This window comes from Papilio polytes, unplaced genomic scaffold, assembly GCF_000836215.1.
Source record: "Papilio polytes unplaced genomic scaffold, Ppol_1.0 DF822733.1, whole genome shotgun sequence".
Lineage (NCBI taxonomy): Eukaryota > Metazoa > Arthropoda > Insecta > Lepidoptera > Papilionidae > Papilio > Papilio polytes.
In genome coordinates this window covers 95439-111065 of record NW_013526471.1, presented here as the reverse complement: position 1 = coordinate 111065, position 15627 = coordinate 95439, and the positions used below count along the sequence as shown (strand labels likewise).

General features: G+C 38.4%; 2 protein-coding genes across 2 annotated transcripts; one reads left to right on the top strand and one right to left on the bottom strand.

Annotated features, from left to right (window-relative positions):
- Positions 1–7144: 7144 nt before the first annotated feature.
- On the top strand, positions 7145–12847 carry LOC106105808 (filaggrin-like). Its single transcript, XM_013286260.1, has 4 exons — positions 7145–8318; positions 9995–10214; positions 11526–11718; positions 12301–12847. Exons 1-4 carry the CDS (start codon positions 7584–7586, stop codon positions 12440–12442), a joined length of 1290 nt encoding a protein of 429 aa, XP_013141714.1. The 5' UTR covers positions 7145–7583; the 3' UTR covers positions 12443–12847.
- Positions 12848–13164: 317 nt separating this feature from the next.
- Positions 13165–14964, bottom strand: LOC106105809. Its single transcript, XM_013286261.1, has 5 exons — positions 14717–14964; positions 14410–14581; positions 14094–14314; positions 13698–13828; positions 13165–13561 (listed from the first exon to the last, which is right to left on the bottom strand). Exons 1-5 carry the CDS (start codon positions 14846–14848, stop codon positions 13378–13380), a joined length of 840 nt encoding a protein of 279 aa, XP_013141715.1. The 5' UTR covers positions 14849–14964; the 3' UTR covers positions 13165–13377.
- Between the last annotated feature and the right edge of the window lie 663 nt (positions 14965–15627).

Below are 15627 nucleotides of genomic sequence, written 5' to 3'. Positions count from 1 at the left end.
AACCATTCTGATAACAATGAATACAAACAAATGTTTTCCTAATGCAGTAACGAGCCCCATTATTACCTGATATAACCTCAAATGCCCTCATTAAATGTTTAGCGCAATCGAGCTCTCGGATGAAATCCTCGTTTCATTACGGTGTTGTTTTAGATGTTTTGTATTAGGCGTATTGTAAACAAACAGCACATATGCATGTGGGCACTGACACAAAATAAATAGGGCGTTTCAAATGTGGTTTCTATTCTAGAAGTTTCCAATTCAGTTTAGAGCGTAATTGGAACGCAAATAAACATTTCATACTTAAATTAATTCTTCTGGGATGTAATTAAATAATGATTCTGATCAAAGGAAACGTAACGCCGCATTCGATCAGCTATTTCGGAAACTTTCCGCAACAGTTTGCCCGACAATTAATTTGAGAGCCCGATGCGGAGTTTAGTTTCATTCTAATAGCGGCAGTGGCTATTAATTACGATAGACGTAAAGTTTAGTGTTATATCACTTCTGTTTTAGTTTAATTGAGCAGAAATTTAAACTTAGTTGCACAAAAATTACGGAAACGGATATTACATTATCAAAACAATTAATTTTCTGTTTTTGAATGATGTCTGAATCAGTAATTCGTCAATTTATAAACATTAGATGTGGTGTCGAAGCAATTATTAGAGTCGTAGGCAATTAAAGAGGGCGACATTCAACTGAGAGCACTTTAATATGGATGAAACGATTCCATTTCGGCTGGAGAGGCGATTACGAGCATTATCCAAGTAAAACAGCTTGTCGATGTGATCGTGATAAGGCGATGGAGAATCGTTGCTATATTTATTAACCTTTGTTTAGAAAAACATATTGACTTTTAACGTTTAACGTAATATTAAGGCGGTGAGATGGTATTTTTCATGGCCAACAATAAAAAAAATAAGTAGCTTTAATAGCAGGATAAATGGACAAATTCCCATATTGGTTTATTGATGTATATGTACACAATACAGAATATGCGATGCCCGAAAGCACGTAACATCTCTGATAACGAAATATTGTTGTGTTGTGTCCCTCACGCGTAGATCTTAATGGAATACCTCGTTATCGGCAGTTTAGTCTCCAACATCTGTTCACCTATGAACACGTGTCAATATTGTCCTATATTCCATTGGACAGTTTAAACTACATATTTAAATAGTCATTAACAAGATGAAAACACAAATGTGTACAGTACACGAGCAATTTGCGGTCGCGATGTGCATCAAAGTCTATTTTCATTAAAATTTCGTGAACGCCGCTCCTCTGCCGCCGCGCCCGCCGGGCCGCAGTCGACCTGCAAAGGATTTCGTGACTACAAAGAGCTGCTCGCGGCAATTAGCTTAAAATATGCATGCGCTATCGCAGCCGCGCTTCGCCAGCTCTGCTCGCCAGCTCTGCTGCTTCACGAGCTGAATTACAATTTTCATTCATAATATTATATTAATCAACACGACTTGCAAAGCATATTTCGAATCCTATTTTTTAGTACAACTTTAGCTAAAAGACATTACTCTTTGAAACTGCTTAGCGTATTATGTTGCGTTTGTAATAAAAATAATCTAGCTTGTAAGTAAATAACATTTGAAACGTAGCTGGTATCTGATCTGAGATGTAACTGGGTTTGCAATTTAGCATTAGCCGAGCGAGAGCAGTTACTAGTTTCCTCTGAAACGAGTACGGCGGCTGCTCGATCTCTGATGTTGCATCTGCACGTTACTGGGAACTGTTCAATTACATTACAACCTGGCGTTTCTGAGAGAGAAATTAAACTTTGGATTCAAGCATATTAGAATTTCAAATGTTTGCCAAATTAGAATCCAAATCTTTGTAGACCTCTCAAATATTCACCAACATTATAATAGTAAGATAGATAAACATAGTAGTATAAAATTGTAATAGTCATAACAAATATTACAATGTTATATTTTTGGGAAATAAAGGGAGATTATGTATTACATAAGCTATATAACTTTGTTGTTAAGCTTCACCAATAACAAATCCGTAAACATGTGTCGGGTCGTAATCGCTGTCAGCGCCGCGTCTTAACTGAACCGACCTCAGAGAGATCTAATTATTACGCATTGCTCGCTGTGCAGCAGTGTATGCCGCAACTCATAGCCGGGTAGCGACTGAAAAAAATTCAGTCGCATAAAGCTTGTTATTAAAGAAGCAAACGAGAATTGGAAAGGTAATGTGTTTAATTACGCTCTTGAATAAATCTTAAAATTATGAACCGGTCGAAGTCTGGGGCAAATGCCAGTTAAGTAAAATCAATTGCCTTTATTTACAAATTTACTAGGAATAATCTGAACTATAAAGAAAAAAACATAATAAAATACAAATGTATGTAATGAAAATAAACTTGCTACAGCTTGTGTGTTAGTACACTATGATAATCCCTAGAACATAGTTAACGTGATGCGATAGTTTGTTAATGTTGTTACAAGTTGCCTGCGAGTTGTCCCCCAAATGAGGGGGAAAACTTATAAAAAGAAAGTTCAAACTTTCACAACTTGCTGAAAGAATATATGAGTTTCTTATTTCTTTGGCGAACTTGTTTCGTTCTACTTTCCTATCTAAAATGTCGCAGGTTAACATATTATACTGTTCTATTATAAATGTACTAATATTTTTGTTATACTGATCTAAATATACTTACATAACAAAAACTTATGGTTCAGAACCGCTGATCAAAGAGCCTTCTGTTAATAGAATCAATTTTTCACATGAAAGTTCAATTGCTAATGAATTTTTAAAGGTACTTAAATGAATATTATATTTCATAGTAACATTTAAATCTGTAAAATGAACTGTTCCTGCTTACTTGTACTTAAAATAAACTGTATTTGTTACTGTAATAATATAATACTTAGGTAATATTATCGCCAGATCGTTAAGAAATATATCTGTAATACATATTACGCATAATTATCAACTTGCCCTTATCCTTTATGGAGGTTCGGCACAGTATGAGCTGCTCTTCCATACATCTCTATCAGCCGTCATATCTGAATCCACTCCTTTCTTAAGCATATCCTCTTTTACACAATCCATCCATACTTTCCTCGGTCTTCCTCTTCCTTTGTAGCCATCCACATTCATTCTTAACACTTTCTGTTTTATGTCCCCATCGTCTCGTCGCATAACATGTCCATGTAATAGATATTACTATATCTCTAAATAATCGTAAAATAAAGTCAAGGCAAGTAAAATACAATAGTAATGAATTGAAAGTCTGTACCGTCGGCAGATTGCAACAGTTATCACTGACCGCGATTTTAATTTAAAACTTTACAGCGCTATAAAATTTATCCAACAAACTTGATTTCAGAGCTGCATTTTCATTTTTTCTTCACGTTTGTAGCTTCCAATATAAATTCCAGCTGCAAGTTTCCTCACTGAAACATTTGTTTTAATGAAATTTAAGGAAATTTTTAAACTGCTTTTATCAGTTTTATTTATATCTGTTAAATAATAGATTTCGTTAATATTATTACACGATCAAGATTAAGATGCATATTTCAATAGTATTTCATCACTTTTATCTAAGGTAAATTACATAAAATGTTACATAAAACTAAACGTAGTTACATATATCTAAACTAAATTTATCTTCATCGCAGGACGTTAACTTTCTTTAATGTAAAGAAAATGTAAAGTCTTGTATAGTTGTTCGGCAGCTGTTTGTTGATGTACTTACAATGTTGTTCGATTGTAACTCGAAAGGACTAAAGTTAAGTTGTAAGACTAACTTTGATACAGACGAGATATCTTTTCTTTGCATTACCTTGAATTTTCATATTTACTAATTCTCTTCAATACTTAAATTAAGTGTGGCCTATGGCCTAGTCACCTTTACTTTACGGTAGGCTCCGAGCCCCTCGGTGGGGACGTATAGTGAGCTAATGATGACTTAAATTTAGCGAAAGAATTACCTTATACAAATTGTCAGACGGAGTAACTATCAAGTGTAAGTATACTTAGGTTTGATGAAAATTTAAATGATAATGACCGGCAATAAATTTAACAGAAATAGCACATAAAAGGTCCAATCTTATTAAATGTAAAACAAAAGGGAATCCGAACAGCTTCGGCGCTATTAATCTCTTTTATTTCGCTAAGCGATTTTACACTTTGATTATCCTTAATGGTACTTAAGCGCAAACTGTCTCATTAAAAACAAATTAACTTAGCCCTAACTTAGGCAGCGGATCCTCGACCCGCGCCCTAGCATTATGATTGTGTTAAATTATTACATTTCTACTAACAATTCCAGTTAAGACTCCCATTCATAAATACACCAACTTCTAATTGAAACTGAGAAACAATTAGAGTTTCATTTATTTAAATTCTGGAAATTTACGTGTCTGGATTTAAAAGCCGGCGCATTTCCTATATTGATACGAGTAGATCATTTAAAATACTTGTAAGTGCAACTAATTTTTTTATATTTATTGGTGTTTAGTTACAAAAATTCCGAGTGTACAGTAAAAAGTTTTATTTGTTTGTGTTGACGCTTTAGTAGGTCGTTTATATCGTACGAGCGATAGTTGACGCGTCGGCGATAGTTTGCTAATGTTGTTAGTGACTTCGTCTCCACTTCAAACTTGTTCAAATGTTTTCGGGAGGGTCTCTGTAACTTTGTTGTCGCAGTAACGTGCTGGTACACGGCCTCAAATAGTTTCAACATGTTATACACTTCGCGAAACACGAAGTTTACAACAAAGCAACAATTAATATTAACATGTTTATCAACAATTTTGAAATACCACCACAAAGGCAAATAATTATGAAGTTACTCTGTTTAATTGTGTCAACAAAAAGAAAAGTTTTGTAAGAGTTTGCAGTGAGCATCTTATAAGAGTACAATTAGTCATCGACGTCTCTGTGAGGCAACTTTGTTGCGACGAATTTAACGCACCTCACGTGTAGCATTGTGAAGTGAAATAAAACAAGTAGCGGAAGAAATCTCAACTCAACTAAAATGCGCTAGTGCAGAGGTTCCTAAATTTTCTGCTACTTTCCGAGTATCGATGCTTTAAACGCAAACCATTTAAAACTATTCGATTTATGACACGTTGTTGTCCATCCAACCATCTTTTAATTGATTGTTGGATCCCGCCAGAACTCCTATGTACCGCAGGGGGTCCACATGAACAACTTTGAGAATCGCAACGCTAGAGAATGCTTTCCTATTAACACAATAAAACAAATATGTAATCGTCCTGCTCGACATCTGCGTCGACCGCAAGGGGCTGTTACAAGATAGTTCTAATGCTGTCGACAAGTTGTTTGACTTTGTTTTGACTTCGAACTTCGGTGGGATGTTTTCGGTACGGATTTCAGCAAGTTTGCCAACAGGAGTGTTGTGTCAAAGTGAAATTTCAGCAAATAGTTGCGACATTGTTTCATTTGGGCCTCAGGGAGGGTTCTCGACTCCTCTTAGCTTTAAAGCCTTTAATTGTTTTAACTATTTGTGCAGGTGTACCTAGTGCCAAGTTAACGGAAACTTTATCCTTTAACATTTACCTGTGTTGAAAATGTGAGCGACCGCGATCCGGTCACATTTACGATACACTGTTTAAGGATGTGTAGAGGGACAGATCATTTTGGAGGTCGTCCAAAGTAACACTCATGTTTACTTTAATATGATTACAATAATAAAAATGAAAAATGAAAAGTGAAGTACATTGAAATACGTGCAATGAAATGTTCTGAAGAATCTGGCTTCCTTCAGAGACATTACAGTATTTTCCACTTATTTCATGACATCTCTGACGTTGTTCGAGTGCCTGCAACAATTTCCACAGCCAGTTTACTGCACTGAAAGTGAAATGCATTTCTTGTTTATCTGCTAACACCGGCAATAACGGACACTGTTTGCTGAAGACTTACCGCCGTCATAATGTTATTTTAACAGAATAAGATTACAAATGTTTATTTTGGTTTTGTAAATAACCTCAACGAATGTCATTATTAAAGGTTAAAAATGTGACACTCACTTAAGTAAACTGATAAAATATTCAAATAAGAAGATTGAAAAATGCCAGTTTTCTTATTACTATGCGATTCAAATTATGTAATTTTTATTTATTTTCTATTAAACAATTACAGCAACAGATGGCGCTATTTTAAATCAGTATTTTGAAATCTTTATTGAGGGTAGGTAAAGAAACTTTTACACAATGATTAAATTGTTGCGATACACGACGTGACTGCATTGTTTAAATTAAACCAACTTGCGAATTAAAATAAAACGTAAAAAAAATTGCACCAGATCTGTCAGGCGGACAACAAATGCAATTGTAGTTTGTAATTTCGATGTTATTAACTCACGGAGTTCACCGCAATGATTAATCAATGAAGTAATGAGAAGTTAAGTGTTGTAACGCACATTTCTATACGACTAATTTAATCAATGCAATTTTAAAAATGAATTGCATTAACTAGATTTTCATAATACTGTAAATGCTTGATTTTTTAGATATCCGAAACAGCGTTTAATATACACTCGAATAAAAGCGCGCGAAACCATGTGATTGCAGAACGTGCGTTACTAAAACATTTTCTCAATTTGAACATGAAAAAAATGGAATTTAAGGAGCTGTGCATCTAACTAAACACTAGTACACATAGTGAACACATAAATCACACAGCTACTCGATCACGTAAAAGATAAAATATGTAAAATAGTAATGTGCAGTAGTAGTGTGTGTGTAATTAGCTATACAATTGCTGCCATTCACCCCTTCAGCCGGCAGTATACTTTCTAAATTTTAGTAACCACTACCTAATGACATTTTTCTACTATTTAAATAACGTTATGTTTCTAAACTTACATCTACTTTTATGATTTCTTTCTTTCTTTTATGAGAAAACATCATATCTTTAACCTGACATTAAATAATTATTATAATAACAAAGCATATGAAGCAATTACAAAATCTGAGATATGTTTTAGATAAGAACGTCAATCTGACAGTTGTGTTTGTGAATTAACGGCAGCGTCGTATTCGTATGTCCACAGCGCGATTGCACATCGTTAAACTAATTTGCTCTCCCACGCCGCGGGAGATAAGACGCGTATCTAAAAACAACACAAACAGAGGACGCGGCGCCCGCGAGCTGCAAATGTGAATAAATGCCGCGCGAGAAGGTAGGTCAAAAAACTCGAGCCCGTACCGCCGAGCGACGCACGCCTCTGTAGTCGTTGTGCAACCGCGCCGCGGCCGCCCTCAGAATTAGTTAAACTATCGCCGATGTTCACGGCCGCTTTTTTCAAACAGCTTTTAGAAAATTCGCGATAATAAGCATCAGGGGAGCGATTCACAGCGAGTTAACGACGCTTTCGCACGGCGCGCGGCCATTCGCCAGTCGCCAGTCGCAGGCCGGCCGCAGTGGCGCACTCCTCGCCGACGTTTGCACACCACACGCGCAAAAACCGACGCCGCAACACTTTGGCAACGGATCCTTTACAATTGGGTTGGTCAACGCGGTGAAAGGCTGTCTGCGACTATAAAATAAAAAAAGAAAATCAAATCGGGCACAGTCTGTGCAAAATGAGGTCTGTGCTGATCCTCCTGCTCGCCCTGGCGGTGGCGGCCGTCGCCGAGTTCGGGGAAGAGCCCTGGGTGGAGGAGGAGGAGCTTGACGAGCCCTACAACGAGGAGGACTACCGCCACGAGCGCAAGACGCGCGCCGTCGACGAGGAGGAAGAACCCGTGCCCGACTGCCACAAGCGCGTGCGTCGCACCGCCGCCGCCGAACCGGAGCGTGGCCGGCGCCCGCGCCGCGTGCATCAGTACGAGGTGCACGAGTACCACGAGGAAGCGCGGCCCGCGGCGCCCTACGAGGAGATGCTGGCGGCGAGCGCCGACCACTACCACAGAGTGTACGCGGCGCCGCCCGGGCCTGTGCCGCGCCATCTAGACGCCGATGTGAGTCGCAGCCCCGGAACACCGGGCGCCCATGTGCCGTCTCGTGATCCCGCCCAGTTTGCGGCGGCTCCTGCAGCGCTAGCTTCCTTCCAAAAGACTCCCTTAAATGTCGCTAACCCCGTACACGTGGCTAACTTCGCTTCGGAGTCGGGTCCGGGCCCGGTGGCGCAGGTGGCGGCCAGCGGGCTGGCGCCGGTAGCGAAAGCCGGCGGGCCGGCCGCGCGCCGTCTGGCCGAGGACCAGTTGGGCGCTGCGGGCGCGGCCGGCCACCGCCAGCAGCTGCGCGACGACAGCTGGTTCGCGCAGGGCGGTGGGCACGCCAACAAGGGACACCATCACAACGAGCACGGCGGGAAGGTAAGTGATATACCTTTTCTTTGGCTTCTTAGATTGCAAATACAAAACTCGGATCGATAACATGCTAGTCACAGTTTGTATGTTTAATCAAATTAGTGACTATGACTGAATCAAGGTAGCTATACTTACTACCATTACATTAGTGTGAGCACGTGCATTATAATTAAATTTACTTGAATTAATCTAAACGATGTCAACGTACTTATGAAATAAAAAGTATTGTAGATGCGTTTTACAAACATTGTGCCAATGTTTGACAAACCAGGCGCAGGCGACATCCACAGAGCAATGAATATAATGTATTGTGCAAACAGGACAAAAAGTCGTCCATGTCTTGTGGTCCGGTCCATTGAACATCTAGAGCGGACCTTTCTTCGCCTGCGTTGTCGCCGACGCGCGAACTTCGATGTCTTTTGTAGTTGCCATCGATTTGTAAACAAAATTTAACACGCTACGCAAAGTTTTTATAACCCAAGTGTGAATTCCAACCATTACTTAACCGCATCGTACTTTTATATTTATTTAACATTCAATAAAATCAATTATTAATGTGTAGTGATAATGACTTTAAACTGTATTGAATCTGAAATACTCAACAAAATAACTTATTCTGTAAGCGCTACCTATTGCAGTTCATTTACATTAAATGTGAACTCACATACATATTTCAACGGTACTAATTACAGACCTTTTAACTAATTTATTGCGTAAACAATTTTTTAAGTTATAAATTATAGCTTGTTTGGGGTTTCAAATTTAAGTGAGGAATAACATGATGTAGTTACGTTGTAAAAATATTATATACCATGAGAATTAGATTATACTCAAGTGGCTACATAACTTTAATCAAGTAATACCTTGTTGCTAAAATATAACCAGGAAGTTTGTGAATGAAACAATAGCTCGAAGACAAACTGAACACATCCACTGTTTTAGGTTTTTCAACAAAATTTTCAAACAATTGATAGTTTACAAAATGTAACACCCGGACCGTCTTCCTGCCAACAGACTAAACACTCTTTTATAACTTACACAAACTTATTTTAAATGTAACATTGCAAAATTCAATATGAACACCGTTTGCGATCATCTTACTAATATTAGAAGTACGAAAGTTTAAATGGATGGATATTTGTTAGAGTTTAAAGCCTAAACGGCTGAACGGATCTCGATGAAATTTGGCGTAGACGGAGAACATAGTCTGGAATAACACAGGCTACTAATTAACTTGTTTATGAATTCCTCGCGGACGAAGTCGCGGGTAAAAGCTAGTTATTCATGTGTCTACAAGACAATATTTTCAAAAATAAATTTAACCAATGATGCAATATTAACTTTCAGATAAACACGTAAGTGGTATCTACGAGTATTATGTTTCTGAGGTTATGGTGTTCATGGATCCATGTATGTCCCGTTTAGTTGTTCTGTTTGTATGGATGTCTTGTTTTGTCCGTATTTGTCTTATTATGTGTTTAGAATAATCCAATAAACAATACAACCATATATTAATGACTAAGTTTACAAACCTTATCACGCAAGTAAAAGTAACCGATATATTTTCCTTATGTCATCAAATCTCTGGAATGGGTTGGAACTAAACGTCCTTGACTACACATACTAGCACTTGTGTAACAAGAAGCTACCATCATAGGTAACATAATCACCTGTATTCACAGACAAGCAAGGGCTATGACTCAGACCACTACGTAGACAAGGGTGCAAAGGGCTTCAAGAAGGACGAGAAGCACCGCAAGGAGTACGAGGAGGCTACGGGCAAGAAGAGCAAGCACCACGACCGCGCTGCGCACTCCGGAGATCACGAGGAGGAGGCATTCGGGCACAGGGGATCCAACTTTGCTGAGAAGAAGGGACACAAGAAAGGCCACAAGACCAAGGGTAAGAATATCTTGAATGTGTAACATGTAACAATTACTTTTTCAGATTGAAACAAATTATTTACAACACAAGAAATATTATGTCACTAATGAACAAGTATGTAAATAGAAATAGTTTAAATACGTTGCTAGCCAAAAGTAGACTGACGTAGACAACTGGCCCACGATCGCTGGATTAGATAGGTACTTTGTACGTCTACGAAGTCATCAGTATTGACCAGTTATTATATTTATGTTTTAGATAGCTAGTCTCTTTGGAATCATAAATCAACAAAAAAGTCTGTAAATCTATACAGAAGTAGTTTATAACAATTTTATGTGACGACATTTAACCAATTCAACAAAATAGATTACATAAAAAGTCGTACGGTGTGACTATTGCATCCAGATTGTCCGCGAACAGCCGGTCGCGGCGGCAGCGGTTCACAACTCTCGTAACGAACTCTTAATAACCTTTTCCACGAATTACTTCGTATTACACGGACATTACGAGGAAATGTAACTACGGTCAGTGAAAGCGTACTGTTTCTTACGTAATATTGTTTTTTTCTTCGCATTTCAATGACCCCGGCCGCGGGCAGTAACGCGATCATTTGTTTTTCGCCGCAGACATTGTTTATTAGTGCCGTCCTAATAACTTCGATGGGAAATTTAAAAGGAAAGTGTTTTCTCGTTCAATTAAATATCACACTTATTTGTTATTCATTTTATGTTGAATTTGATTTCATATCGACTTTCGTACATAGACTGTGAACTGAACAAGGACAACATTCATAGAAAACGCGTATTTATGATAGGTTTTTGTTCAATATTGACGTATTCTACGTACAAGAAGTCAAAGGTTATATGTCGAAGGTCGTTCTATTGTTTTAAAGATGGATGACAAAAAAAAAATACCATGCACAAAATTACGTTAACTATCTTTAGTGTATTTCAAGGAAACAATAACCTTTTTCGTGTTTTAAAACAACTAATTATTAAGACAATTTCGATTACACGTTTTCCATCTTAAAAGTAAACATTTTGAAACGAGGCACGGAACAAAAATCGATACAACGCAGCTTATAATAGTGTATATACGCTAAAAAGTCGGTTTGTGATACACGACTTGTTTCTTTTTGTTACTATCCCTTCGTTTGCATTCACTGCTATCTAATTAGTTATTTATCGGATGAGGCGGAGCTTGTCTCGTTGCAATGAACAAGTCAATTTTTTCTGTCTTCAGGAAAAATTGCCCTTTTCTTTGTACTTGGAACAGCGCAGATGTACGCGACTGTACATTATAGTAAAATCTTTTATGTGTGTGCGTTAGGTTTCCACAATAAGTACCACAAGGACGAGTTTAAGAAGGAGCACAAGTTCTACGACGACTTCCACAAGAGCGGCGAGCACCACCGCTTCGGCAAGTTCAACGCCAAGCACGCCGCCAACGAGAGCGGCAAGAAGCGCGCCCATCACCTCAACGCCGGGCACGACTTCGTCGAGCACGGCAAGAAGGGATACAGGTACCAACAGCTAAATAACATTATAAAAAATATCAAGGGGTCCCGCGACTCCCTCCGCGTTGAATTAAAAAAAAAAAAAAAACAAACTATCCTCTATATCTATTCCAAATTTCATAGATCGTTCAGCAGTCAAGGCTCGAACAAACATCCATCCATCCATCTAAACTTTCGTATTTATAATATTAAGAAGATTAGTAAGACTAATTTGATAGAATCAAAAAAAAATGTATACGATAAAGACAGTAAAAAAAGTACATAAAATCTAAAAAAATTTTACAAGTTTGGTGATTAATTAATGCGCAAAATTTTTTAAGAAAAAATATTGGTTAACCAAGAGCTAGCTAAATTTAATACACCTGGCCGCCACAAGTACCGAGACTTAATAGTGGGCGTGCATATAGTGTTACATGTCTTATGTCCTTGTCTCCCTGTCTGGACTTGGCTCCGTTCAGTGCACATGTTAACTCTCGTATAATAATTTATAGCATGGGTACACTTGGCTTCATATGTTTCATGACAGAGATATCTATTTTGAAGCCAGTTTTGATGTTAACTAGAAATTAATTGTTATTCAATGTGTAGCAACAAGGGGCACATCGACGCCGACCACAAAGGATACAACGGCAAGAACGGGCACGAGGAGCATCATGAGAATCACTCGCAGTACGGCAAGAAGGGGGGTCGGGGCGGGGGCAAAAGCTGGGGACACGACACAAAAAACTAGCCACACACAGCCTCGTCCGGCACATCCTCGGCTGAAGTATCCCATACGACATGGTGTTATATCGTAAACGTTTTGTTAGAATTTGTATACTGGGGCCAAATATATCTTATAGAAGTAAGTAAAGAAGTTATGTTTAACTCGATCGAATTTAAGCGTATGTGATATAGAATCACGAGTATTATTTAGGAAATGGTATTTAAATTATATTACTTGTAGTTGTTAGTTATAGACATGGAATATATACCTCTTATTATTTATCAATTTTCAAGTTAATATTAGATCCCATGTGAACTACGATGTAAGTGTCATTTAACAAGATAGTAAAGATTTTCAGTATGTTTATGAAAGAATATACTAAAATGTAATAGAGTAATCAGTCAAATTACAGAATCTTTTTAAGTAAAAGTTACTTTAATTTGAAAGTTGTAAATCCAATGAATTCCAAGATACCGCTTGAAGTGTTGGCTAAGCTAAACGTCCAAGTATTTTGACTTGTGTCTTTACAATATATTCTATGAGTGACTGATTTAATAATTCAATAGAGCCTTTTCATTGGGAGTTACATTCCCATAGTTACAATGATTATTATTCATTTACTTAATTTTGATGATTACTCGATATAAGTAAACCCCCATCAAACAAGCCATAAAATTTATTAATGGAATTAGATGTATACAAGATTGTAAGACTTTGTATCATTTTGTAACTTGTAAATAAAAAAATGTATTTAAATGTTGTGTATTATTTTATTAGATTCGATACCTGGTTACACTAAACTTTTCGTTCGGTACATACAAAAATAAACTAATTAATATGAGGATGGTGAAGGTATGTCTAATTAATAACACTGATTTTTGCTGTTTACTGTTTCACTGAGAATTTTTCTTTGAATAAAGTAATCAAAGTCACACGTGATTCGAAGCTATTAAACAGTATTAAAGGAATGGTGGTTTGCAAGGCAGCGGCTTGGGCTTGGATGGGTCAAAGAACTTGGAGTAGACGGCGACGGTGAGGTGCGGCCGGCGCGGGAAGAACACCTGGTGGCCCGTGCGGTCCACGTAGTCGTCGTAGTTCATCGACCACTCGCGCGTCATGCCGCACTTCTCGCAGATCTTCGCACTAAAACCACCCACAAAACACAAAAAGGCTCATAATTTTATCATTACAGCTGATACAACTGATTATAGAAATATAATTTACACCCGAAGAAATTATGAGTTGTTTAAACACAAAAAAATAGCAGGCGCATTCTTACGCGTAGTGGCTGACCGCGATGACCTGCGCCACTGGGTAGCCGAGATCTTCGGCATGCACCAGCGTCGCTGACAGCAGCCGCGTGCCCACGCCGCGCGCCGCCACCGACGCGTCCGTGCACAGCACCTCCACCTGCAACAACCTCCTCTCTACCACTATTCATACATACATGTAAATTACTACTATCTCAGTTTCAATTTTGGGGACTTAGGGTATTTATGACACATTCCTAGAAAGAATGAACGAAATCTAAGTTCAGTCAAATCAAAATTACATATAAATGCTACTGCACAATGACAGGGACGTATTTAATATTCGTAGAATCAAACTATTGAAGCACATTGATCCAACCAACAACTACAACACAAACTAAAATGAAAAGTCATTGAATACTGACGTCATAAATGTACTCGACATTGTACTTCCTGATAAGGTCGGCATTCTTGATGCAGTGAGCTATAAAGTACATGCGTGTGCGGTCGGGCTTGCAGTAGGTGAAGTTGGCCCACTCCTCCAGCTCGGCCACCATCCACGGGAACAGCTTGTTGGCCGCGCACACCCCGATCAGCCGCGACTCACGTGTACGATCCAGCTGCTCGAATGCCAAAAAGCGATCACCTAAAGAGTATCATTTTAATATTTGAATAAATATCGATTTTAATGTTAGTTTACTATTGATCTGAATGTTGAAAGGGCAAAAAAAATAATTTTACCGGAATTAGAGTACTTTTCAGTGAGTATATCGAGGTAGGGGCTGTCGGAGGACATCCACAGGCCGACGACACTGGGCTCGCGCGGCCAGCAGTGCGCGTACAGAAACAAGCGTATCATGTTTGAATGGCACTTGTTCGCGCGCTCCACTCGCACCTTTGTCATGTCGAAGCACTGCACAATTTGATAAACAGAATCATGTTGGCTGATCTGTTACATTAATTGTACTCGGATGTCTATAATCAGGATAATGCTATACACGGAAGTTGTAATGGTACAATATAATTATAGTTGAACATGCAATACTACCGGCTTCTTATTGGGAGTGACGTCGCAGGGCGAAGGCTGCCTGAGCCTGGCGACGGCCATGATGCCGGCCGGCGGGGGCGCCAAGCTCGCCAACTGCAGAGCGCCCAAACGACAAGCTCTCAAACAATACATTTTTATGTTACAGAGTTTTTGCTAATTGTTACATTTTTTATTTAATTTTAAATAAATGGTTTTGTAGAATAAAGAAATGATGTGAGATGAAGTATGTCAAGACGATGTAGCCTAGACTAAAACGATGATAGATGATACAATAATTAAAAAAACATTTTACCTGAATCATGTGAAATACTTTACTATTCATTGAGACAGATATCGTTAAATTAACGATCATGTAAAACACATTTATGTACACATTAACTAAATACAAATAAAATAATTTCTAGCTGGATGAAAATACTTATTTATTGCAGAATTATGAAACAAACAAAAATATAAACTGTCACAATGTCAATATTGAATTACAAAATTCCATGTAACAAATTAGAATAGAAAACAACCCAAAAACATGTTGATAATTACGGACCCTATACAATGAAAAGATCATCCTGAGTGCCGCCACAACGACTACTTAGCGACAACCGCCATGTCCCGCACGATCCCCCACCTCACCCTGGCGGTGGCACGAGCCTGCCTCAAGTTGCCGTGCACCAGCCTCCTTAGCAGAACCATCGCCAGGAGTTTTGCAGATATCGCTAAGAAGGATTCGCCTTCCAAAGTTGCGGTGAGTAAAGAAATAATTTATGCAAATAGATATAATTAAAATTCAAAAACTGTTATCAAACTTGCGAACTTAAACTTCGTCGAGTTTTGTAGCTTTTGAACAAGGCACGGATGTACCGAGACAGGAGCGAGACGAGAGTAAAGAGTAACGAATTTAGATGGTGTACTTT

Coding starts and splice junctions, on each gene's coding strand:
- LOC106105809 (XM_013286261.1), bottom strand. CDS start 14,848: ATGTATTGTTTGAGAGCTTGTCGTTTGGGCGCTCTGCAGTTGGCGAGC. Junction 13,829..14,093: donor ATGTCGAGTACATTTATGAC/GTCAGTATTCAA, acceptor AGGTTGTTGCAG/GTGGAGGTGCTGTGCACGGA. Junction 13,562..13,697: donor ATCGCGGTCAGCCACTACGC/GTAAGAATGCGC, acceptor GGGTGGTTTTAG/TGCGAAGATCTGCGAGAAGT.
- LOC106105808 (XM_013286260.1), top strand. CDS start 7,584: ATGAGGTCTGTGCTGATCCTCCTGCTCGCCCTGGCGGTGGCGGCCGTC. Junction 8,319..9,994: donor ACAACGAGCACGGCGGGAAG/GTAAGTGATATA, acceptor CTGTATTCACAG/ACAAGCAAGGGCTATGACTC. Junction 10,215..11,525: donor GAAAGGCCACAAGACCAAGG/GTAAGAATATCT, acceptor TGTGTGCGTTAG/GTTTCCACAATAAGTACCAC.